This window comes from Pseudopipra pipra, chromosome 12 (assembly GCF_036250125.1).
Source record: "Pseudopipra pipra isolate bDixPip1 chromosome 12, bDixPip1.hap1, whole genome shotgun sequence".
Classification (NCBI taxonomy): domain Eukaryota; kingdom Metazoa; phylum Chordata; class Aves; order Passeriformes; family Pipridae; genus Pseudopipra; species Pseudopipra pipra.
Genome location: NC_087560.1, coordinates 12,625,629 through 12,648,686, shown reverse-complemented (window position 1 = coordinate 12,648,686; position 23,058 = coordinate 12,625,629). Strand labels below are relative to the sequence as shown.

At 42.1% G+C, this 23,058-nt stretch overlaps 1 protein-coding gene across 4 annotated transcripts in view; it reads left to right on the top strand.

Moving 5' to 3' along the window:
• The window catches only part of CEMIP (cell migration inducing hyaluronidase 1), a 108,799-nt gene that overhangs the window by 56,312 nt on the left and 29,429 nt on the right, over positions 1 to 23,058 (top strand). For 2 of the 4 annotated variants that reach the window (XM_064668948.1, XM_064668946.1), the window contains exons 3-13: positions 1,206 to 1,358; positions 2,031 to 2,169; positions 2,833 to 3,144; positions 3,528 to 3,707; positions 7,732 to 7,802; positions 8,533 to 8,628; positions 9,258 to 9,379; positions 11,564 to 11,705; positions 12,536 to 12,727; positions 21,184 to 21,359; positions 21,935 to 22,144. In XM_064668948.1, coding sequence (XP_064525018.1) covers positions 1,206 to 1,358; positions 2,031 to 2,169; positions 2,833 to 3,144; positions 3,528 to 3,707; positions 7,732 to 7,802; positions 8,533 to 8,628; positions 9,258 to 9,379; positions 11,564 to 11,705; positions 12,536 to 12,727; positions 21,184 to 21,359; positions 21,935 to 22,144 — 1,793 coding nt within the window. The remainder of the gene's footprint in view (positions 1 to 1,205; positions 1,359 to 2,030; positions 2,170 to 2,832; positions 3,145 to 3,527; positions 3,708 to 7,731; positions 7,803 to 8,532; positions 8,629 to 9,257; positions 9,380 to 11,563; positions 11,706 to 12,535; positions 12,728 to 21,183; positions 21,360 to 21,934; positions 22,145 to 23,058) is intronic. The other 2 variants (XM_064668947.1, XM_064668949.1) reach the window with 2 other exon arrangements.

The following is a 23,058-nucleotide window of genomic DNA, read 5'->3' as shown; positions in this document are numbered from 1 at the left end:
AGATGTCCTTCAAGTTTCAGAGTGGCAGCATAAAAACAACTGGCTATCAACTACACCAGCACCAGGGAATGTTTCCTTGTATGGATTCACATCATTGTCCTTTGCAATAAGTGAATGCATCAGTATCTGTGGGGCAAAACCCACCCAACTTCACTATATTAAGTGCCAGAGACATAACCTGCTGAGGTCAAGGTGTTTATCCCGTGTCTATCATCACTGATTTGTCGATCCTGTCGTTTTCTCTATGGTGCTTTTGTTAGAAAGCTGGTGAGAACTCCCAGCCATTTCTAAAAGCAAAGGGCTCATTGTTCAAACTTCCACTGACCTCAGCTTCCTAGGATTAGGAAGGGTTCTACCCTCAGAAAATATGCATCACACATGAGACTCTCATCGCACTTTTGTTGATTAGAGTAAGACATGAGGCTCACATATAGACTGAGGTGTATCAGGGAAATATTTTACCTTAAGTTAATACTTACAACATGAGACTCTTGGATTTGGTATGAGCTGTTTAGACTAACATGTCATGGCAGCTCATTATCAAATTAGTGTGTGGAGACTGGTGATGTGTGATCCTAAACTGAATGAATCCTTATTGCTTCTGCCTGGAAAAGCTCACAAACATGTACACACTCTCTTGTGAGATTCCTGTTGCTCTCTCTTACTAGATGTAATGGTAATTCCTTGGTATTTGGTGTTTTCATGTTAGTTTGAGCTCTTTTATTTTCCATCTCCAGTGAAAATACAGAATGCAACCAAATTTTAACATCTTTACCTAAAATAAAGCAAGTGCTTTGGGGCCATTTTTAAAGGTAGTAGTTGTTTTATTCTTTCATCAGCACCTTCCCTGGGCTTGTGAAAGGCTTTGTGTCTGGATTGTATGAACGGATTTGAATGTCACTGCAGGAAGGGCTCAGTTACAACCCCTTCTTCATAGTTTTCTAGAAATCCCATCCCTTGCAAGGCTTCTTTGCATCGGGATTTTCCATGCTTCCAGAAAACAGAAAACCATACAGCTTAAGCTGCTGTTTGTTTTTTTTTTTGGTCATGACCCACATGTACTCTGCTGCACTGAGATATTGCTGTGTTCCAGAGAGCCAGCAAAGGGGGGTACTGGGAAGGATACTGTAAAGATGCCCAGATACGGAGCTTTCTGTCCCACACCAAAAAAATGGTGATTGTCTTCACTCTCCATCTCTACCCAGCAGAAGCAGCTGTCACATGTCCTGACAAAGATCCTGAGTTAGAAAACTGGAATCCAGGTCACAATGAAGAAAACCATGTTGAAATCAGTAATGGCAGGAAGCTCCTTCTCTCCTCTTCTGCGACTGTCCACTCTATCCACATCACCGATGGAGGTAAAACGTGCTGGTGGCAAGGCTGGGTGAAGTCTGCTTTCCACTGTGGCTGCCTACATCACTCTGCATCATGCTGGGAGAGCTTCCTGCTTCTTGCTGAGAAGTGGGTGGCTACTGGGCAAACACAGCTTTATTTCAGTCCCAGGCTGGGTGGCAGCCGAGATGCTGAGACTCTTTAGCTGTTATAACCAACCTATTTTTCTGTCCTTTCTGGAGAATTTACAAAATTAGCTCAGTAAAATGATCAATTCTACTTCTGTGATTTGATTCAAAAGCATTTTTTTATTAAATCACTGGCCTGATAACATCATACTGCAATAGTTGTATTCTCAGGGCCTCAGGACAGACAGATGCATATGTGCCTCCAAGTCTTCAAGGAGAGAGTCACAGTGTTACTGCCATTAATAGCTTTTATTCATCTTAACTCTGAATTTCTTTCTCAGTTTTGAACGAGTCCTCTTCCACGCAAATCTTAATTGCATTCTTCAAGACCTGCACTGAATAGAAAATGTGTAATGTCTTCAGGATTTGTATTGAGAGCTGTTTTGGGTGGACAGGCAGAATTTTTCAAAAATTGAGATGAGAGCCCAGCACTGGGTTTGGCACAATGATACCACAACCTCTGATGAGCTGCTGTGTGATAAAGCAAATGTTGTAACCTTTTCTACTTAGGAAAACTGGTCATTAAAGATGATGTGCAGCCTATCACTCTGCGTACCAGACATATACTCATTGAAAATGATGGAGAGTTACACATTGGCAGTGAGCTGTGCCCTTACCAAGGCAATGTGGATATCATCTTATATGGGCGGTAGGTATGCATGTTAAATATTATTTTTGAACTTTCTAGGATCTCTCCTCCACATCAAGGGACAAAAAATGTTCCTTAAAATTACATTTTCTTGGATATCGGTGCTCTGTGGAAAATTCAGTAACTTTTTAGACAATTTAAATGGCCCATAAAAATTGATGCAGGTGTGGGTTGTTTTTGTGGGTTGTCATGCCAGAGAATCAGCATGCACCTTTCCACCACTCAAGATGATTTTCTAGAATAGGCTTAAAACCTGTGGATTTCTTTTAGTCTGAAAATTCCCCTCCTTACACATCCTTTCTTTCTGCATGAGAGTGGTGAGCTGGAGGATAATACCTTTATGTCTTGCAGATTGCTACAGGATCTCTTAGAATTTCAAGGATGCCAAATTCATATTTAACAACCACTAGACCTCCTAGCTCCTGGTTAGGGTCCTAACTGCCTCCAGAATTCGAAAATACAGATGTGTCACTCAGTCTGTGCCCCAGGCCTGCTCTGGCTTGGGTAAAATGAATATAGCATGTATAACCTGTGTTCCAGATTGCTGTTGGTCTTCAGTAGTTGCTAGTACTATTTAAAATAATTTATTTTCTGTACAATGTGGGTAGCTGCTTGGAGTACCTGAAAGAAATGCTCTGCAAATCATGACACTTCTCCCCTCAGGCCATGGCAGCACAAGGAGAGAGGCTCCTTGACTGTCAGATACAAACCCAAACCTTTGCTCCCTTCCTGCTGCAGAGCCGATGACGGCAGCCAGCCAGATCCTTACTTTGGGCAGAAGTATCTTGGAGTAGGTAAAGGTGGCACTCTTGAGATCCACGGAAAGAAAAAGCTGTCCTGGACTTTCTTAAACAAGACTCTTCATCCTGGTGGCATGGAAGAAGGTGGATATTACTTTGAAAGGAGCTGGGGCCATCGGGGTGTCATTGTCCATGTTATTGACCCAAAGACAGGGGCAGTTGTCCATTCAGATCGGTGAGTGACTTTTTGACTGTCTGGATGTGAGGATCTTTGGGAATGGGTTGGGGACAGCATCTCAGCAAGCTCAGAAACACACATTTTAGCATCGTGTTCAAATGGGTGTTATTGCATGTCTATTCAATTCTTTCTAGATCAGTAATCTCCAAAAACAGAGAGTTAGTAGTGGTACTGCCTTGCTAGTCTGTCAACTAGAGTTTAAACAATTCAGCTTAACAGAAACCCCTCATGTACCCTGTTAGATAAGGGCTTTTGCAGTGGGATAATATCATTACTGTAAACAATACAAAAGAGTAATTTCTTAATAGCAATTGCTTTTCAGTACATAAAGGTGTAGTGGTCACTGAAGTAAATGCTTATGGGTGTTTTTATCACTTCAGGTTTGATACCTACAGAGCAAAAGAGGAAAGTATCCGTCTTGCCCAGTATTTGGGCAGAGTTGCGAATGGCATGATCCTCTCAGTTGCAGTGAATGATGAAGGATCCAGAAACTTGGATGACTTGGCCAGGAAAGCAATGACCAAACTGGGCAGCAAGCATTTCCTCCACCTTGGGTTTAGGTATGTGCCAGTCCTGCCAGTTCTCCCAGCACAGAGGCTTTATTATTTTCCTGAGATGTCCAAATAGTTCCACTCTCTCAAAGGCACAAAGTTCTTTCACATGGGAAGAAAAAAAAAAAAAGAGAGAAACTTCTCAATCTGAAGTTTTAGCAGTTAATTAGATAGTTTCAGATGCACTCAGTGTCTGTACTGGGTATTTTTGCTAGCAGATTGAGGAATAGCATATGATTCACATTAAAAAAGATGTTTTTCAAGATATTGTTCCCACAAGTTGCGTATTCCAATTTATTTTCAAGCCATCCCCCAAAGATTTAAGAGGCATATTTTTACACACACAGTGGATTAGATGGGCTGAACATTAAGGAGGGTAGAATAATTGCTGCGCAGCCCTGGCTAAACCCATATAGACATACATACAGCACATTCTTCAACTTGTCCAATACAGATTTGGGGACTTGTGCAGCAAAGAAATTTAGTAAGCATGGATTTATGCTGTGGACTGTAAATACTTTTGTGGCCAAAACAGTGTCTGTGTTGGCACATGCACTGTTGAGAATACTTGCTATTTACCCAACTGTAGCCATTATAATTTTTGTGTTTATCTGAATTTATGTAGGCTTTTTTTTTTTTATGAGGCACTAAGAGGGTGACTGCAGAACACACACACACACAGACACACAAAATCTGCCTTGTAGGGAGACGTGATTCAATACAGCAGTCTGTGGAAACAGACATGTGTCAGCTGGGCACACACAGATGGAGTAAGATTTGGGGTGGTTGATGAAGAGGTTGTCTCGAATGCTACATGGACTCCTGTGCACCAGACAACACATTTCAAAGAATCAACCAAGGCTGCAGAAATGGTCTCCAAAATCAGGCAATCTCCATCAGTGCAATTCTTGCTCTCAAATATCCAGACCCCATATTAAAGCCCAGTAGCCTGCTGGGTTTTTTTTCCAAATACTGGAATTAGGGAAACAGAAAATGATTTTTGAAAATTATACTTTTTTTCCCAGTTGTTCAACAGAAAGAACTTGATGGGTTTTGCATACATTTACAAAAAGTAAATAGTACTTTATGGTTTTGGGCTGCTGTGGTGTTTTAACGCAAGTTTCTCACCACTTTGCCATCAATGCTTATAATGGAAATAACATAGAAATTTATCCATGGAAGTGTGACTTTCAGCATTTTTATTGTTTGCAGTCAAAAAGCTAATCCTTGCCATGCTGTTATCTGAAATACCACAATATTTAATTCTATAAATTATTAAGACATCGTGGGTACAATAATGTGGTAGTAGTTGGTCAATACTGTCTTCCACCAGCATAACTGTGTGTGGAAAAATGTGCGGAAAAATATCTGGTATGTTATTTAAAATGTCGTATTTTTAGGAGTGTTCTCAGAGTTTAAGTTCATCAACTCTCAAAAAACACATTGTCTGGATGGCAGCTGGGACCAGACTTAGAAAGGCTGTTGGATTGCACAGTGGAAGACAGGCAGATTTGTCAGGTGTATCCAACCTTTTCTCCTTGAGCACATTGAACTTCCACTTCAGTGTAACAAGATTTAGATGTACTGGTTTACATTTCAGACGCATCTGTAGCTATGAATAAGGATGCACATACCTGACTTTTTGAAATTTTTTGAAGTACCTTATAAAAAACAATGCTCAGAATGAGAAAATTACACACACATGTACAGAATTTAATCTCTCTGGCCAAGGCAGGCTCTGGCTGAGGAGAGCCAATGGATTTTTCTTTCTAACCTGCCTGTCACCACTCACTGCCTGGCACTGGGGTTTGCTGGCTGGTCCCACTGAATCCTGGCTGTCAGACCTTCTCAGCTCCTTGCCAGTGGCTGGGGCTGGCCATGGGCACCACTCAGACAATAACAGTGTAAGCCCCGGGCTCAGGAAATTTCAGTTTCACGTTTTGTGAGGTGCCACTTGAGTCAGGCTATTGAGCCATACTGTATATTGTGTTGTTTTCTGGGTAGGGTGTTGGTGGGGGTTATAGGGAAAAATTCCTATCTTCAGTTGCTCCAAATTCAACCAGATTGTAAAGTTGTGCAACTCCCCCTCGCTGTAGCAGAGCTGATGAGCAATGCTGATTTATCCAGAAATGTTTCTGTGGTCCTGGCATCTCTTTTCAATTGCCTGTTTGCTGAGTCCAGAACACTAGGAATGAAAGGAAAATCTTGCATTCCTCCTTTATTGTTGTCCTTTCAAAAAGTGTGTTTACTCTTACTGTGTGAGCCTTTTTTTTTTTCCTTTTACTAATAAATGAAGAGAAAACCTTTTTGCACTTAATGACATAGTTGTTCTCTTTGGAATCCCACCCAAATATCACCAGTTTGGCTCCGGACTTGTTGGTCGCTTCGTTTCATACAGCCCAAACAGATTGCATGTGTCCTTATATGTCAGGGTTGAATGACTTTAAAACTATTTTTAGTGGTAAAATAACTGGGAGAAACAAGTATTTTAACACATGAAATGGGGCCAAACCTTGAGTTGCAGAACTAAATAGCTTTTATTCTTTAGATTGTTTTTGTGGTATCATTTTTTTTGGTCATGTTTCAAATTTGGTGTACCAAAACATTAATAATAATAATAACAACAAACAACAACAACAAAAAATATCTATCTTTACTGCTGAGTGATAAAGTGTCCTTCCTGCCCCCATCCCCCTCTCTCCCTGGATGGAGATCACAGCCCGTCAGTGCCTTTGGCAACTGGCGCACAGGCAAGTTTTCCAGCAGGAGCATCTGGCTCGCTGGCAGGCTCCCGAGGCAGTTGTGCTGGCAGCTTCCACTGAGCCTGGCCTGTGCTGGGGCTGAGGACACACTGCTGGAACTCCCTCTCCTTGAGCAGCCGTGTCCAGCACATTTCTGGGGCCATGGCACAGCACGGGGTGCGCCAGTGCTCACCCAGAACCTGCTGCTCCCCAAGCCCAGGGCTGGGAATCCCAGCAAAGCCCAGCTCACAGCAGTGGTCATTTGTGAGTGTTTTAGTGGCTCTCTGTCAATGCCTGCATGTGTTTTCTCCTGGAGTCCCAGAGTGGTTTGGAACTTGGCTTATACCAGCGAATGGTCAATATAAGATTACCTGCAGGGCTCAAGGGTAAATCCTGATGCAACTGAAATTACTGGATATTTAAAACTATAGATCTAATGATTTAATCTATGGGATGTTTTGCTAAATTCCCTTCCACCCTACAACCCTAAAAGCACATTTTTTTATTTTCTAAGTCATTAAGAGCAGATATGCCTGAACTACTCCTATTTTGAAGATAAAAATTCCTCCTGACCCCTACTAATTGGGTTCATCTCCAAGGTTGGGAGGCAATTTACTCCCTGTATCCATTGCTTTCTCATCCATGTGGTCATTCTCCAGTGATAGCTATTGGACCCACTCAATCAATAACCATCAGGTGCTAATGAACCAACTTCTGACATGGGATCAGATTTGAATAGACAATTCAGAGTCATAAACCTTCATCCCTGTTCAGTGTTCAAAATAAGGAAACTAGATATGCAGAGACTATTTAAGTATTTTTTATTGTCCTTTGCCAGCCAGTCTGTCTATTAGAAATTCTCATGGGTCATTCCAAACACAATTGTGATATACAAGGTTTCAGCATGAGCTAAATTTATTTAAGCAGAAGTGGTTTCTTTTCATATTCTTTAGTGTATACACACACACAAAAGATTTATTTTCAGGCTCCCCAGGGAGTTGCCTGTGTCCCATGGGTCTGTCACACACAAGTTTCTTTAATCACTCATTTAAAAAAGAAACACACTTGTTACAGGAGTGTTTTAAGTGGGGATTTGTCTTCAAACTTCCTTCTCTTTTGATATATTTACTGAAGAAATATAGAGTGTTAAGATATTTTTAATTTTAGCTAAGCTGCCTGTGACACTAATCAGACTGTTTTGAATGTGGTGCCCCTGAGAAATGTAAGAACACAGGGCTATGAAAAATACGCATCTCATACTTGACATAACTCAATCATTTCTCATTTTCCAGGCACCCATGGAGTTTTATTACCATTAAAGGAAATCCCTCCTCTTCTGTTGAAGACCACATTGAATATCAAGGTATTTAATGCACAAAATGCTGGCTTGACATGCTCTCTGGAACTTACTGGAGTTATGGTTGAGATTATTTTGGTTGATGGTGTTTCCACTTGCCACTGAATCACATTGAAGTTTTGAGGAATTCACGGTTTGACATATTTAATTGAATTCTCTCTGTACATATTGCTTCTTTCCACTAATGCAGCTGAAACAGCTGAGTGGGGGATAGCTTAGGTTATCCAAATCCTGATATAAGAGGTGAGATTCTACACCAGTGTAAATCCATGTAACTTTGTTGAGATCAGACACTGCCTCCCTTAGACACAAAGCTATGGAACAGACCCAGTTCGCACCAGTTGAAAATTTAATCTGTGTATCCTGAATTTGTAGGTTCAAATCCTCCTGTGAAACCATTTTCTTGCAAGCTGAACACTTTTGAATCTGTCTTCTCATGACATTAACAATATGGCTTGCTACAACATCAAATAAAAATAGCAATATATTACAAATAATTGGGAGGTTTATCTTCTCTTGATTTTTGCAGATTTTTCCTCCTGATTATCCAAGCAGTTATAAAAGTGTCTGAAGCCTCATTCCAAGATCAGTAAATTTTTCTGGATGTTGTGCAGGGCTAATTTTGGATAATGTAGCCAAAATATTCAAACACGCACACAGACCATTACCTTTTCAGTTCTGACTTTTATTGATTGCATTCAGTGATTGTACTAAGGTTTGTTTTTTTTTTTAACAGGTCACAGAGGGTCAGCTGTGGCCAAAGTATTCAAACTATTCAAAGCTGAGAATGGAGAACATTTTAACGTCTCTTCGACGAGTGAGTGGGTTCAAGGTAAGAGGTCTGAGGGCTATTTAACTCAGTAGTAGACAGCTGACAAATAGGGTGAATCATCCTTTTTATTGCAATTCTTTTCCATTTGGGAAGAGTGGACTTGCTAGCTGCTATTTACGTCGCCACAAACCCAAGTAAAGAACACTCAGAGATTCTTTCCCCAATTGTCTCCAGGACTCTCTGAATAACTGGGATCCTTTTTCCTTTACTGCACGGGGTATGAAATTCCATCTCCTATGATCTAAGAGATCACACACAACCTCTTACTTCTTTTGACTGCATAGTCATCATGTCCATGTGTCAGACAACACACAGTAACTGGTTGCAACTTGGTCGGAAAGATCAGAAAAGGCAGCTAAGGAGGACACAGATCCAAAAGCCATATCTATTAATAATGCCCATACTTCACCATCCAGTTATGTAGCTTTTAATAACTGCTCTCCCTTGGCTGGTTGCACTTCAGAGCATCATTAAAAGTGGCTGACACACTGGCAGGAAGAGGCAGGAATCAGATCATGAGTGAAGAAACCTGTGAATGATATCTGAGATCATATTATGCTTCATGCATTTTTGCTGCACTCATTAAGCTTGACTTTCAAATGACTATTCTTGTTTGCACTTGTCTCCAGATGTAGAATGGACAGAGTGGTTTGAGAAGCCTAATAAAGTGAGATCTAAGGACATGGAGAAGCTGTCTGACTTCAAAGCTGCTCATCCTGATAAAATCTGTAGGCAGCCCATTGACATCCAGGTAGGCAGACTTACCGCTCACTTTAGAGGGGCAAGTCCTCTTTGCATTGACACTGAACCCCAAAATAATTGTGCTTGTCAGTAATTTTTGTTTCTAAATAAAAGACACCAATTACTTTACCGCTCTAATACATAACCAACGAGACCTGGTATTCAGTCTTGTATCATTCTGAGACAAAAGTTTATAGAATTGAGCTCCTTTCAGTAAATTCTGGCATGAAAAGGAGTACAGATGGGGTCATGGACAGCACAGATGCTATCATGAAATATGTGGTTCCCTACTGGAAGATTAAAAGGAGCAAGCACATGAAAATTTCAAAGTTTTTAAATGGACCTGGAATGGACTCTACCTAAAAAATTAATCACAAAATGTAATGAGATGGTAAAACTACCAGCTGTAGCAGGTAGTCAAGAATATTGGTGAGCTTGCAGCCATTTCTTGGAGTCTCTGTGGAAAGAAATCTGTATTCTGTTTGGAGTTAAACATTATAATTATGCCATCAGTCCAGAATGCTAAGGAGCAGTTATACACCTCTTCTGAGACTGCAAAAGCCTCTTTAAGGACAAAAAAAAAACCCAGCAGCAAAAACCAAGGTTTTTGGTTTTGTTTTTAATATTTTCACCATATACTTTATATGTCTACCTACTAAAACAACTCCAGCAAAACATTGCCTAGAAAGACAATAAAATCCTTCATATCTGTGCAAGGCTGAGTCTAAGGTTCCTGCATGCTCTGAACTAGTGGAGTTGTCCTTATTCACAAGAATGCAGCTATTGAAGTAAACAGGAATGCTGACAGTATGAGTGAAAGTTTCCAGGGCTAGATGTTATAAAGAATCTCTCTTGACCAGAAAGGAAAAAACTGCCCTATAATTTTCTGCCAGGTCTTAGCAAATTCACATTCATTTCTGCTCCCATATACATGTATTAGAAGTGACAACTTAGTTCAAAACAGGGGTCAGATGTTTGTTGCGATACAGCCCCTTCTAGCCTGCATGTTAAAAGAGAAACAAGAAAGATATTCTTCTGTTCAAGAAACAAACCCTATTTTCCTCTTCTGTGAAATGAGTTATGTTTTTTTTCCCTCATGTATATTAAAAGCGAGAAATTTTTCAGTTTATCCTGCAGATCTTAGGGCAAATCCTCGGGTAGTGTAATCTGGTGCTACTCATTGCTTTCATAAAGTTACACTGATTTATAGCAGCTGGCCTGCTCCAGCTCTGCTACATGCAAGAAAATTGAAGATGTGATGATGATAATAACAGAAGTGCTGCACAACCAGAGGCACATTCCTGCAGCTGATGATGCTAATCCCATACACAGCAGTGGGTGTGTGCATTATTAAGGAAAGTCTGCATGAGTGAGAGACTCAGGATCAGACCCTTCACTGAAAGGTGGTTTATCTCCTGGTGCCTTTCTAAAACGCACGTGGTATTTGGATCACTCAAAGCAAGGCACCACATTTTTGTAAAAGGGTCGAGAGAAATGCAAGCTGTAGAGATAGACTGTGAAATTTAACATGACCCTGAGGGGTGATGTTGCTTCAGCAGGAACACAGGACAGGTTACATACCTCAATGCTTGTTGGTATGATACAGCCTTTTTTCTTAAGGCAGCTCTACAGGCAGGTACTTGTCTGTGAGGAAGAGCCACCTCTCCTTGTTCCTTTTAAAGCAATGGGTATTGCAGCAGCTTTGGTGTTTTTTTTAAGAGAGACTGATGCATGCAATGAAGAAATAAGACCCCTGCCCCTTTCTTCTGCAAGGTTCAGACAGAGCTTAGCCACAAGCAATTAAAGGAGTGCAGTGCAGCAGCTGGAAACCATGAGTTCATTTGGGTGCAAGCATTCACGTTCAACATTTCCATCTGCCCTCAAACTAATATCAAGAGAAAATCTAGGGCACCGAGGCAGATGTTACTGAAGCTCAGAATACTCCTCCCAAAAAAGCACATGGTCTCAGTATAGGCCCAGGAGTAAGGCATGCACCTAGCAGTGATGTATGCAGCCTTTGGATAGAGGAGCTCTGTGCGAGCACCAGCTGGAGAGCCGAGTCACAGTGTTTTGTTATGCAACGGTTGTGCACGACCCAAAACACAGCAAAAGCCTCTTCTGATGGCATAGATGTTTTGGTGAAATCCCTTCAGCTCACAGTAACACCTGTGTTATATTTCCATTCTCATTCCAGGCAATGACGCTTGATGGAGCTGATTTAACAACGGAGGTTTTCTACAAGAGTGGCCACGATTACCGGTTTGTGTGCCACGGCAAGGGCCAGACAGGCGAGGGCTGCCAGAACTACAGAGTGCGGTTCCTGTGCGGCAGATCTGGTACGTGCCCCATGCCTGAAAGCCAGAACAGAGAACAGCAGAAATCCTGTTTCTCCCATGACTGGCTCTTGTTCGGTGTCAGAACAACTTGAGCAATTTCTCCAAGCTAAAACTTTGGCTGGGCTATCGACAAGAACTCAGATAAAATGGCCAAAGATTTATCTCTGGAAAAATTCCCAAGCACTAACAGAGGCAGCAGGGCAGTGTCCCAAAAACCCAGAAAGGTTATGGCAAATACTTGGCAAGTCCCTTTCTGTAAATTCCTTGTCTTTTGCAAAAGGATTTTGGGATAAGGTAGTATTAGTCATCAGAATGTGCGAACACAACGGGTTTTGAAATTAATACTTCATTTTGTAGTTATTAATTCCAACACCACTGTCCCTAACCTGGTCATTACAGGTCATTAGGGTTCTTCAGTGCTCAGCTGGCAGGAAAAGAAGGGTGGAAGACTGTTGTTTTTCTGGAAAAAACAGTCATTACATTAAAGACCACTTGGCTGCTGTAAACAACAGCACCCAGTGCCCACAAGAGCTGCTGCTAAGTGGGTGTGGTGAAAATGAGCCACTAAGAGCTACATTTAAATTTAGTTCTGGGGTTAGTGGAAAATCCACCTGCCTGCAACTGAAGGAAAATACTTTCCTGTTTTCTTGCTTTCCATGCCAAAGCTTGTAAAAAACGTGTTTGGAAGAGTTAACTTTGCTCCCCCCTTCACCCGAGGAAATAATAATTTTGGGGGCATTCCAGGCATTAAAAAATTAAATTTAAAAAAGGCACAAGAATTTTCTGATCAGATTAACTGAATTCTCCACCCAACCATTTTGGCTTTTCAGTGAAACCAAAGCTCACAGTAACCATTGACACCAATGTGAACAGCACAGTTTTGAATCTGGTGGATGATGTTAGCTCATGGAAACCCGGAGACAGGCTGGTGGTGGCAAGCACTGACTACTCCATGTACCAGGCAGAGGAGTTCCAAGTACTGCCATGCAGCACCTGCAGGCCCAACCAGGTCAAGGTAGCAGGTAAGGCTCTTCATCTTACTGTTGCAGTTCACAAATTCTCTTATTTGCACTGAGATGACTCCGTAAAGAATTGCAAAGAATTGAAAGGCACTTGAATTTGAGGGCTGGTTTTTAGATGCTTTTGGGATACATAACTCCTTTCATGCTTGAAAGCCATCTGATTTGATTCTGGTTCCTTTCTGCCTTCTCTTTTCACAGCTGACTCCGTTTTATGTCCCCAAGCACAGTATTGAGTGGGAGTATTTATTTAAGAGGGACAGATACAGGTCAGGTATTTGAAATTTTCAGTAACTGCATTTGAAATACCACTTCCTAGAAAGCAGGAGATGAGCACAGCTCATGTGAAGAGTGATCTAAGGCAGGAGCAGACTGTGAGAGACTGTATGGCTATGAAGTAATGTCCAGCTGGCTGTTCTCTTAAGTTTTATTTAACAAGAACTGTAGTCTTACATTTTAGAAATACTGTTTTGTACTACTGAAGCTACTGTTTCTCGTTTACTGTGTCTCTAGACAGCATTGCTTAGAGGTGATGTATTAACCAAACATTTCTGGTGGCCAGGGAATTGTCCTGAGCCATAGTACTGGGGAGAGGGGGTTGGCAGCGTGCTGCCTGAGCTGGTCTGAGCAGGAGGAGCAGGAGCCTTTGCAGAGCCACAGCATTTTTCCCTTGAAGGTGACTGGCTCAAATGCAGACAAATTGCTTTTGATGAAAAGACATTGTAGTCCAATAATCGTAAAGTGGCCTCCAGATACTGAGTCCAATTAAGTAGCGTAACTGTGATGAGGCACAGACTATTATCAGTATAAAGGAGCATAAAAGTGAAATCCTGGGCGGGAGGTTTACATTTCCACTTGAGTCTGTAGTCTTTCCTTTCTAGAACCATGTTTTGGCACACTGATAAGCAGAGAATGGAAATAGCACATGAACTGCCTCTTCTCTGAATAGATGAGGATTTTTTTACTTTTATACTTTACAAAAGCAAACATTATTTTACAACATAAAAGTCTGTAGTAGCTGAGGCTGTGTTTCAGAGGCAGCATCTGCCTAGTGGTAAATCATGCATATTACATTATCTTTTGCTTATACACTGGCTGTTGCTCTAGGCAGAGGTTTTGTCTGCATTTACAGTAAGATCTTTCTGAGAAACCATGAGGGCACTTGGAACATCCAATGCACCAGGGAGTTCATTCAGTTCTCTGAAATGAACCACTTCAACATTATCTCTGATGCAACTACTTCTGGAAGGTACAAATATACTTCCTTTGGCAACTACCTCCCACAGAACTCTAGCCATTCATTGTTAGAGATGTTCATCAAGCCAAGAAAAATGTTATTCACAGTTCGAATGTATCATAGTCTTATGACTTAAAATGACTAGTGCTTTCAGAGAAGACACATTTCCAAGTAGAATATTTTTCTTGAGCAACTTTTCAAGCTATTGGGCCCAGACTAGTAGGATACAAGTCACATCATGAAGATGGTCTTGGAAGATGACCAGTACAAATAAAGATGGCACAGGAATCTTAGGCTTCCCATAATCTAATGGATCTGTGAAATTCATGTAGTTACATTTGTCTTCTGCAACAAGGACAGCTAAGTTAGTTTAAGAAAATGAATAATGGGTTAAAAACAACAAAAGAGTTCATGTGAATTTCAAGTAAAGAAGCAGTGGAAACACTTGTTAAAGTAATTGTGCTCTCGGTCTCCGATTACTCTTTAGGAGAATTAGGACATTCCTTTTATTACCACAAATAACATGAACACCAGGGCCAAAGTCTCCCCTTACTTATATCCAGGCAACTCCATTGACGTCAATGGGATTTCACTGATTATATAAATCAAGGCAAAATCTAGTCCAGTTATAAAAATCACATCCAACTTTCTTTTAACAAAACCACATTCACACTAGAAAATAAAATAATCTGCCTGAATCTAAGTTCAGTCTAGATGAAATAAAACCTGGGCAAGGCTGAGCTGTCCCCTGTCTTTAGGAGCCAAGAGGTCCCCGAGTTGCTCTGTGGCCGGCCATGGTGTAACTTTATCCATTGCCCTGTGCCATGACGTGCAATTAGCCACAATAAGGACCATGCCTTAGCACGGGTTAGCTGCCCCAGCCCAGCCTGGCCTTGCGGGTCTGGGTTGGGCTTGTAATTGTGTGCAGAAGATGTTCATCATGGATGTCTTGCATATGCTATGGACATGCAAGATTGCTTTGCTTCTTCTGAGTAAAGCCTTCCACACATTTATATTACAGAGGGATGTCATTTATAGTAAGTGGAATGGCTTAATTTTCCTAAGAGGTTTAGTTTAGCAGCTGAGAACTCCAAAAGTCCTTTGAAAGATAAATGATAAAACCATTCCTACCCGTGATGGTTTATTTCCCTTTTAATCTTTATTTTTTTTCCTTTCTATTTTTTTAAAAATGAAACCTAAATGTCAGATATTAATTACTTGAGCCTCTTAAAAGGCAGAAAACCTCTGCTTTGTGGACAGTCAATTTGGTGTGGCAGGTACTTGGCATACCAAGGTTTAATATAATTTATGTTCTCATCATTTAATAGTATTTTAATAGACATGATTTAGCATATTGTGCCAAATAAGTCAAACTCATTAGTTAGCTCATGTCCTATTTATATTTGATACTTCCTGCTGAAACTCATACTTTCTTTACTTGCTAGAAATGGATTGATTAGAGCTTTTCAAAACAACTTAAGGGCATTAATACTTAATTGCCATCAGGTTTTAGTAGGGTTTAGTTGTCTAACTGTGGACTTTGGCAAATCTGAGTGTAGAAGGCGAGGGAGAGCACCCAGGTTCTGATCTTTTGCACTCCTTTATTGGAGTAACTACAGTAATGTCAACGCTGTGGTTCCCATGGGTAAATGTCGTGTGCCTGAGGACCCAGATCTGCAGGTCCTGCTCCCAGTCAAATGGTCGCTCACTTAAATGGAACTTTTTTCCTCCACTTTCTTCTTTGTTTAACTTTTCTTGCTTGTCATTTTTGTGCCTAGATTATTTTCTCTGTGGGAACAGATTAAAACTGTTTGATCTTCCAACTTCACAAGGTTTGGGGAGGGACGACAGTGAAGGGCAGAGGGAGGGAGGAGGAAGGAAGGAAGGAAGGGTTGTGTTGTTATGATAGAACTGGATAGTAGGAAAGATCAAGTATTTTGTCTAGTTTCCCTGGGAAACAAGTCTTATCTGCATCTTGGTTGCTCTGTATGAAGTTACTACCAATGCTGATAAGTTTCACCATGGAACAGAAATGATGAAATGCTCTTTTGTGCTCCTATATGCTCTTGATAAAGGATGAAAAAACTATCTGTGCCTGGCATAATTACTCCAGTTATCCCACATACTGATGAATCTATGATTACAAGCACACATCTCCTAAATCATGCTTATTGGGTTGCAAATACTAGAGATATGGAGTTTACTGTAATCTTGTTCATGCAGAAAACTTTGAATTAAAATGCTAATACATAGTTATGTCACAACTTCACAGACTGTGTCAGCATTCATCTGGTGCTGTAGGGATGGGAGAACTTTCTCCACTATCAAGATTCAGATACTTCTAGAGATTTAGGGTGTTCTATTTAGAAGTTGGCATAATTTTGTCTGCAACTTGCCAAAAGCTCTTTTTCTAATTCAACTCTGGTGCTTGAGGGCTGGGCAGGAAATCTTGTGAAACAGCCCTTTCTAACAGCCTTTCAGAGCTCCTTCTGCTACCTTTGAGCATTGCCTAAAAGCTGAATGGACAGAGAAATACTCAGGTTTTCATAGCGGTTCAGAAGGGTTGAGTTTGAGCCTGATTTTAGTAAATATTTGAACTGTTTGTCCACCAAACCCTAATCTTCCCATTCCAGCTGCAAGAAGTTACATGTCAGAATAAAGAGAGTAAAAACCTGGAAGGTCAGAGCGGGAAAACCTCACATTTAGAAGTGTGTCAGTAGATTGCCAAGCAGCTGCTACAGAAAGAGGGTGTAAAGTGGGACAGGAGTGGCCTTAGGAAAGACAGTGGCACTGCCATTGGAATAAAACACTAATACACCTTGCAGGAACCTCTCAGTGCTCGATTGAAGCCAGCATAGGATGCACTGCCCTCAGTCCACCCCAGTCCTCGTATCGTGCCCATCTGCAGTCTGAAGGTCCACTCATTTTAGCCCTGAAACCAAACAGCTACTGAAGCTTTGATCCAGTACAGCATTTGAACATACACTTAATATCCATGAGAACACAAGGCTCTTCACACTCCTACAACAGGAGGTGCATTTCTGAGCTTTGAGGGACACTGGGCAGGATTTTGAAGGAGAAAGGGGATTAAGGGCTGTAACAGGATGAGTTACCCAGCACGAAACTGTCTCAAGAAGGCTTAGTTAGCTCTGAACTGCTTATAAAGTTTTATGGTTTCTGCTGTGGAAAATTTAATTTTCCATGTAAAAGTTATGAATTTGAGGAATATATATTTGTTAAGACATCAGGTTGTACTGTGTGACTCAAGGAGCTGGTCAGCTCACCCAAAGCGTGCTGCATTGCCTTACAGGCTTGGGACTTATGGATGCAACAGCAAACCCCATCAAGGTAATTGAGAATAATGAGGATTTGAAGGGATGCCCTGTGAACATTTGTTGGTTATTAAATATAAGCAATAGGGGCATTACCACCAGTGATGACAAGTGTTTGGCAAAAATGATAAATTTGTCAGATCTGGGCTGGCATCTGCAATGAGTTGCACTGACTTAAAGATGCCCTGAAGGATTCACTGTGACTGGATTATGTGAGTTAAGCAGACAAATTGTGTTTAGCATTTCCCTCAAAAAAATTGTTTAGGAAACATTAAAAGAGCATGAGACGCACGGTCTTATCCTTAGAGTGCTCAAAGTAGAAGACTCTTTAGAGAAAAAAAAATATTCCAGGAGAACCTTGGCTTCACTTTATCTTCACCATACCCAGACCTTCAAGTGCCTGTTTCAGTTCTCAAAGGGAGATTTAGCTGTTTGTGTCATTTAAAGCCAAGGGATTTAAGCCAAGCCTGAGTGTACCTGGGAGGGTTTTCAGAGAGATCTGTCTAACTCACCAGACCTGAGCACTCTTCCACATCTGTAAAAGCTGAAATAGCTTTAAAATTCCACCCACCCCAGGTTTGATAAGGCCTGAGACCCAGGTTTTATGGCTAGGTTCAGGTATGGCAGGTTTTCCTTGAGCTTTGTACAGTTTGGAGAGACTGTGCTTTGAATTTCTTTGTTGACATAAGCATGTCCTTAATCAGTGGATCATTTATGTTTATTGTAATGTATACTTTCTTTTAATAATTACCTTGTCTTTGCCAACAACTGGCGACTTCAATAGTGACTGTCTTGAGTAATAAGCATGGAAATGTGCTCATATTTTGCTGAATCAAGACTTCCACCAGCAAGCCCACATATTAAAGAGGTTGTTCCCTGTGAATTTACATTGTGCTAACTGGAGGCACTGGTATGATACAGCAGGAAACCCAGGGTGGTGTTTTTCCTAGTCCATCAAACAGCCCTGTTGTGGGGAGACATAATCTGTGTCACTACAAGGCTTTGTTTGGTTTATATTATAACATGGCACAAGCCTGGTTTGGTGGCAGGGCAGTATCTATCCATGAGGGATGCAGCAAGCCTGAGCCCAAAGGACAAGGTGAATCAGTGGCCTCTGGGCTTGTTAGTGATTGGGCAATCGCAGCACTGGCTTTGATGCTGAAGCAGCAGACACATTCCTCCCACCTTCAAAGCACAGTGTTGCCTTTTTAATATCAAACCACTTCAGTGCCAGTTTGCAAACCCCAGGATTGGGTTTGCCCAGGGTCAGTGCTCAGGGTCTCAGATATCCTGGCTGCTCTCTGGGAAGCTCTGTGTGCCAGCTGTGAGCAGCAGCCTAATTTCAAACTTGTACTCTGCAGAGTGAGACACTCCTGTCCCTGAGTGAACTCCTTGAACTCAGCACAGAGCAAGCTCTTTATTGTTTTTTTGTTGTTTTTTTTTTTATTCCCATCACTAAACATGTCCCAGCAGGTCTCTGGTAGTGCCACATGTCTGTAAATGCACTTCATGGTACTCCTGGTCCCATGGGAGGTGCCCAGTGTTGGAGTGCTGGTTCCTTGCAGGCGTGTACAGCATTCAAGGGCTCCCATGCCAGGCTCTGACTCCCATAGGCAGTTTCAGCCCCGTTGCCGTGGGGAACTTGAATTTCTGTCTGCCTTGAGGAGAGGTTTGTTTTTCAAAACTCTGTTAAAGGAGCTATTATTCAAAATCCGCTCTGACTTTGGAATGGGATTGCTTTCCATCTCTCTCTTTATCTCCAAACATGTCAAGTCAGCAAAAGCACAAAGTGAAAAACATGCACCCAAGAAGCTATATTTAGAAACTGGTTAGTCCGTATTTAACATTCCTGTCAGGGCTTACCCTGTTTTGCATGTCTGGACTGGTGTTAAATTAAATTAAATACACGCAAGCATGACATTTATTATTCTAGAGCTCAGCACAGGAATAACAAAACTGCCTATCTAATTTCACTGCCACAAATCCTGGAGATGTGGCTTCAAATAGGATGTTCTTATGATTATCTGAACTTCTTCCTGCATTTCAGTAAATCAAGGAAAGGTCAGCTCTGAGGAAAACTGAAAAATAACAACTTAAAAACAGTTTCATAAGGAACAGATTCACTCAAGGATCCAGCACAGAGTATTCTCACATGAAGGGGACTCACTCCAATGGCTCTTTTCATGTATGTGGATAAGGGAAGCAGGGCTGCTTTTTGGATGCATTGGGTCTGGTTTTGGCCACACACCTAGTGGGGCTCACTGGTTTCAGGGCAACAACAGGGCCTTGGGTAAGCCTGGGACTTCCTAGGGAGGCAACTGCAAAAGTGGGTGAGGTGCAAACCCATCTGTAGACCCTCCTTTCTGGACTGAGTGTGGAGCTCAGAGGAGCTTCATCTTCCCACCGCAGCCAAAAAGCTGCATCTCCCTGTTTGGTCATCACCACTCCTCTAGTTAACAGAAGGTGTTTTTTCACATGATCAGATTATTTTGAAGGCGGAGGTGCCAAGGCAGAAGTCACATGTCGTGGTGTGAACCTCATCCCACAACACAGCAGCCTCGGAGCAAGGTGGAGCACTCACCCTTCCCAAATCCCAATACTACCATCAAACCACACTGCTCCCAGCTGCAGGAGAAGAGGGAGTGAATGGTGTTTGCTTATTTTTGTTATGCAGTCAAAGCATCGTGGTTTGGTTAAAAACAATGCTATTTCAGTGTTCAAAATCCTCCCCTTGACTTGGCACCTCTGTTTAAGCATAAAGTGCTTTGCAGTGATAGCCAGGCTTCAGGCTTGCCATTTGTTTCTAATTAAGGATTTGAACGATTCCATGGAAATTAAATACATGCGAGTGTAGCATTCCTTAAAGTTCAGTGTTTACTTAAAGAGTTTATTACTTATTTTTACTGGAATAATACAGAATGTAGTCAGTAAGATGAACCTTTTCCCAACTGACTTTTCTCTGCAGAAAGCTGCGGAAGGAAGGAGGGAGTAGGAATATGTTTGAATGAAATTACAGCAAAGAGATATTTTGCTTTCCAGATATCCACACTGCCTGGACTTCACCCCTTTCTGGTCAGGGCAGGGAAAGCTCTCTGTGCTTTTAACTCCTCCATGGAGGGATGCGTGTGTGTGGAGGATGTTATGAGTAACTTGGCTTGGCAAAGGGAGATGTGGCACGGGGTAAATGGAAAATCCTATTGACTCCAACAATACCAGGGCAGAAGGAAGCGTTGGGAGCAAGTTGGAGATGTGAGGGTAGATCTAAAATTGAGAGGTTTGGGTGGGCAGGAAGTGGGAGGTTTTACAGCCCACAAACTTGGTGAGGGGTTGCGATTGTCCCAAGCCACAGCTTCTGCAAGGCTTTCTGCCCAGTCCTGTCCTTGCTTGCATTAACAAGCGTGATGTTACCGGGATCAGACTGATGCTTGCCCACGAGTAGTGTTGTGGGATCTGAGTAGCTCCCAGTGTCTTACTGTAGGAAATGCTGTGCTAACCTTGGGAGTTTAGACTTTTCAGTAGCTACATCATCAGGTTTTTTTGCACTGGATGTTCATACAGAGCTGACTGTAGTCCAAAATAAAAAAAGTCTCAAATGTTCGCAGTCCCTTTTGAAGGTAGGAAATGTGTTTTGCCTAACAGACTGTTAGTTTAACGCCCTGGTTAAATGAAGCAACTTAAGACCAAAAACCCCTCTTCCTCTTTTGCAAACATCTCAGCAAGAACTTGGGTGTCACCTGTGTTCCAGCCTTCCCTCCTTTGAGGTGTTGGCCAACAGTTTTTTGCTGACTTGGTTACTCCTTTCATTTTCACGCCAACCACACCACAGGAGGCACAAGGGGAAACCAGCAGCATTGGCAGAGTAACCCTGAAACTGGATCTTGTTCCCTTAGGAAAAGCAACCTACCTCCACATGGGGGAAGTCATTGACGGCGTCGACATGCGGGCAGAGGTGGGGCTGCTGAGCCGCAACGTCGTGGTGATGGGCGAGATGGAGGGGCAGTGTTATGAGTACAGCAGCAAGTTATGCTCCTTCTTTGATTTCGACACCTTTGGGGGACACATCAAGGTAGGGCTAGAGCCCTTTGCTTGCATTTTCCTCCCTCCAGCCACACCTTCACATACCAAGGAAGCCAAGATGCAGGAAGAGAAAAATTCCTCGTGTCAGCCATTGAGCAAACAAACTCTCCCCACATTACAGCAGATCCACCCTCCTCTGCTGCCTGTCCTTCGGATTTGAAGTGCATGTCATGCCCCTGCAGACATTGCTCGGCCAATGAGGCTGGTTATCAACCCACCTGAGATACAGTGTCAACATCCTGATCTCAGTTTTCCCCAGGTTTTGGTAGTGCTCAGCCCAGGAAATTTGATTTGCACCCAGCTGGCTGAAATTTGTAGAAAACATTAAATAAAAACTGTTTTCCTTCTGAAATTAAGTTAAATGTAGCCATCACAACAGTGAGGTGATCAAAGATCACCTCTTAGCCACCATGACCCTCTTTCCCTCACCCTGCAGCCATACCCTTCCCTCCACAGAGTAAATCTTTCCAGCAGACACAGTGCAACCCTTCCTATGCCTGTATGCCCTCTTCTTGCCCTCAGAAGGCTTTTGTGTTTCTTGACTGATGTTGTTTTGCTCTCCAGATTGGTCTAGGTTTTAAGGCTACCCATATTGAAGGTCTAGAACTGAAATACATGGGCCAGCAGACAATGGGACATTACCCAATTCATTTCCATATGGCTGGAGATGTGGATGAGAAAGGAGGCTACAACCCTCCAACATATGTAAAGGACACCTCCATCCACCATACCTTCTCCCGCTGCGTCACAGTCCATGGATCCAATGGTTTACTGGTAAGAAGTCTGACTGTCTACCTTAGAGATACAGGCACCAGCAAAAAAATTTCCTCACAGCATGGGTACAGCTCAATTACTGCAGGATGATGTGTTTTATTGTTAGAGCCAATGTCTGACTCTTCCCGCTCTGGATATGCCAGGAGTATTTCAACCTGCCAGTGTGGCACTGGGGGCTGTGTGTGACTCAGAGTGGGCAGAACATTTTTCTGTGTGCAGCAATGTCAGCAGACCAACCTATCTCTAATGAGTAGTTGGATCTCTCTATAGACAGAGCTTGCTATTTAAAGAGGATAATCAGAAGCTCTAAGTGTGCCTCATCTTTGCTGTAATGAAGGTTTGGGTTTGCAGTGCCAGTCACAACATCAAGCACTCACAGAGCTCTGATGTGCCAGAGTTGCCCTCCAAACCAAGAAATCCTTCAGGATAAATCTATAAAATAACTGGTGTTTACCAGACAAGTTACAGCACACCAGAGACGTTAAGAACATGGTCAGATTCTTCCCAAATGTAGGGCTGCCTTTGTTTTTGTGGTAAGGATGCTGGACCTCTTGTTTGTGAGCAGAAAAGGACTTGTGGGTGATGTGATGGTTAGAGACCCTCTTGGGCATAATGATCACAAAATTACAGAGTTTTCTATTCATGGAGAAGTAAGGAGGGGGGTCAGCAGAACAGCTGCCTTGGACTTTTGAAGGGCAGACTTTGACCTGTTTAGGAGCATGTTTGACAGAATCCCTTGGGAGGCAGTTCCTGAAGGGCAGAGGAGTCCAGGAAGGCTGGATGTTCTTCAAGAAAGAAATCTTAATGGTGCAGGACTCCTGTAGGCAAAGGACTCTCACCCATTCAGTGAAATGGCAGTGTATTCCAAAAGGAGAAAAGTAGAAAAGTCCCTGAAGAGGAGAATTTGTACCATC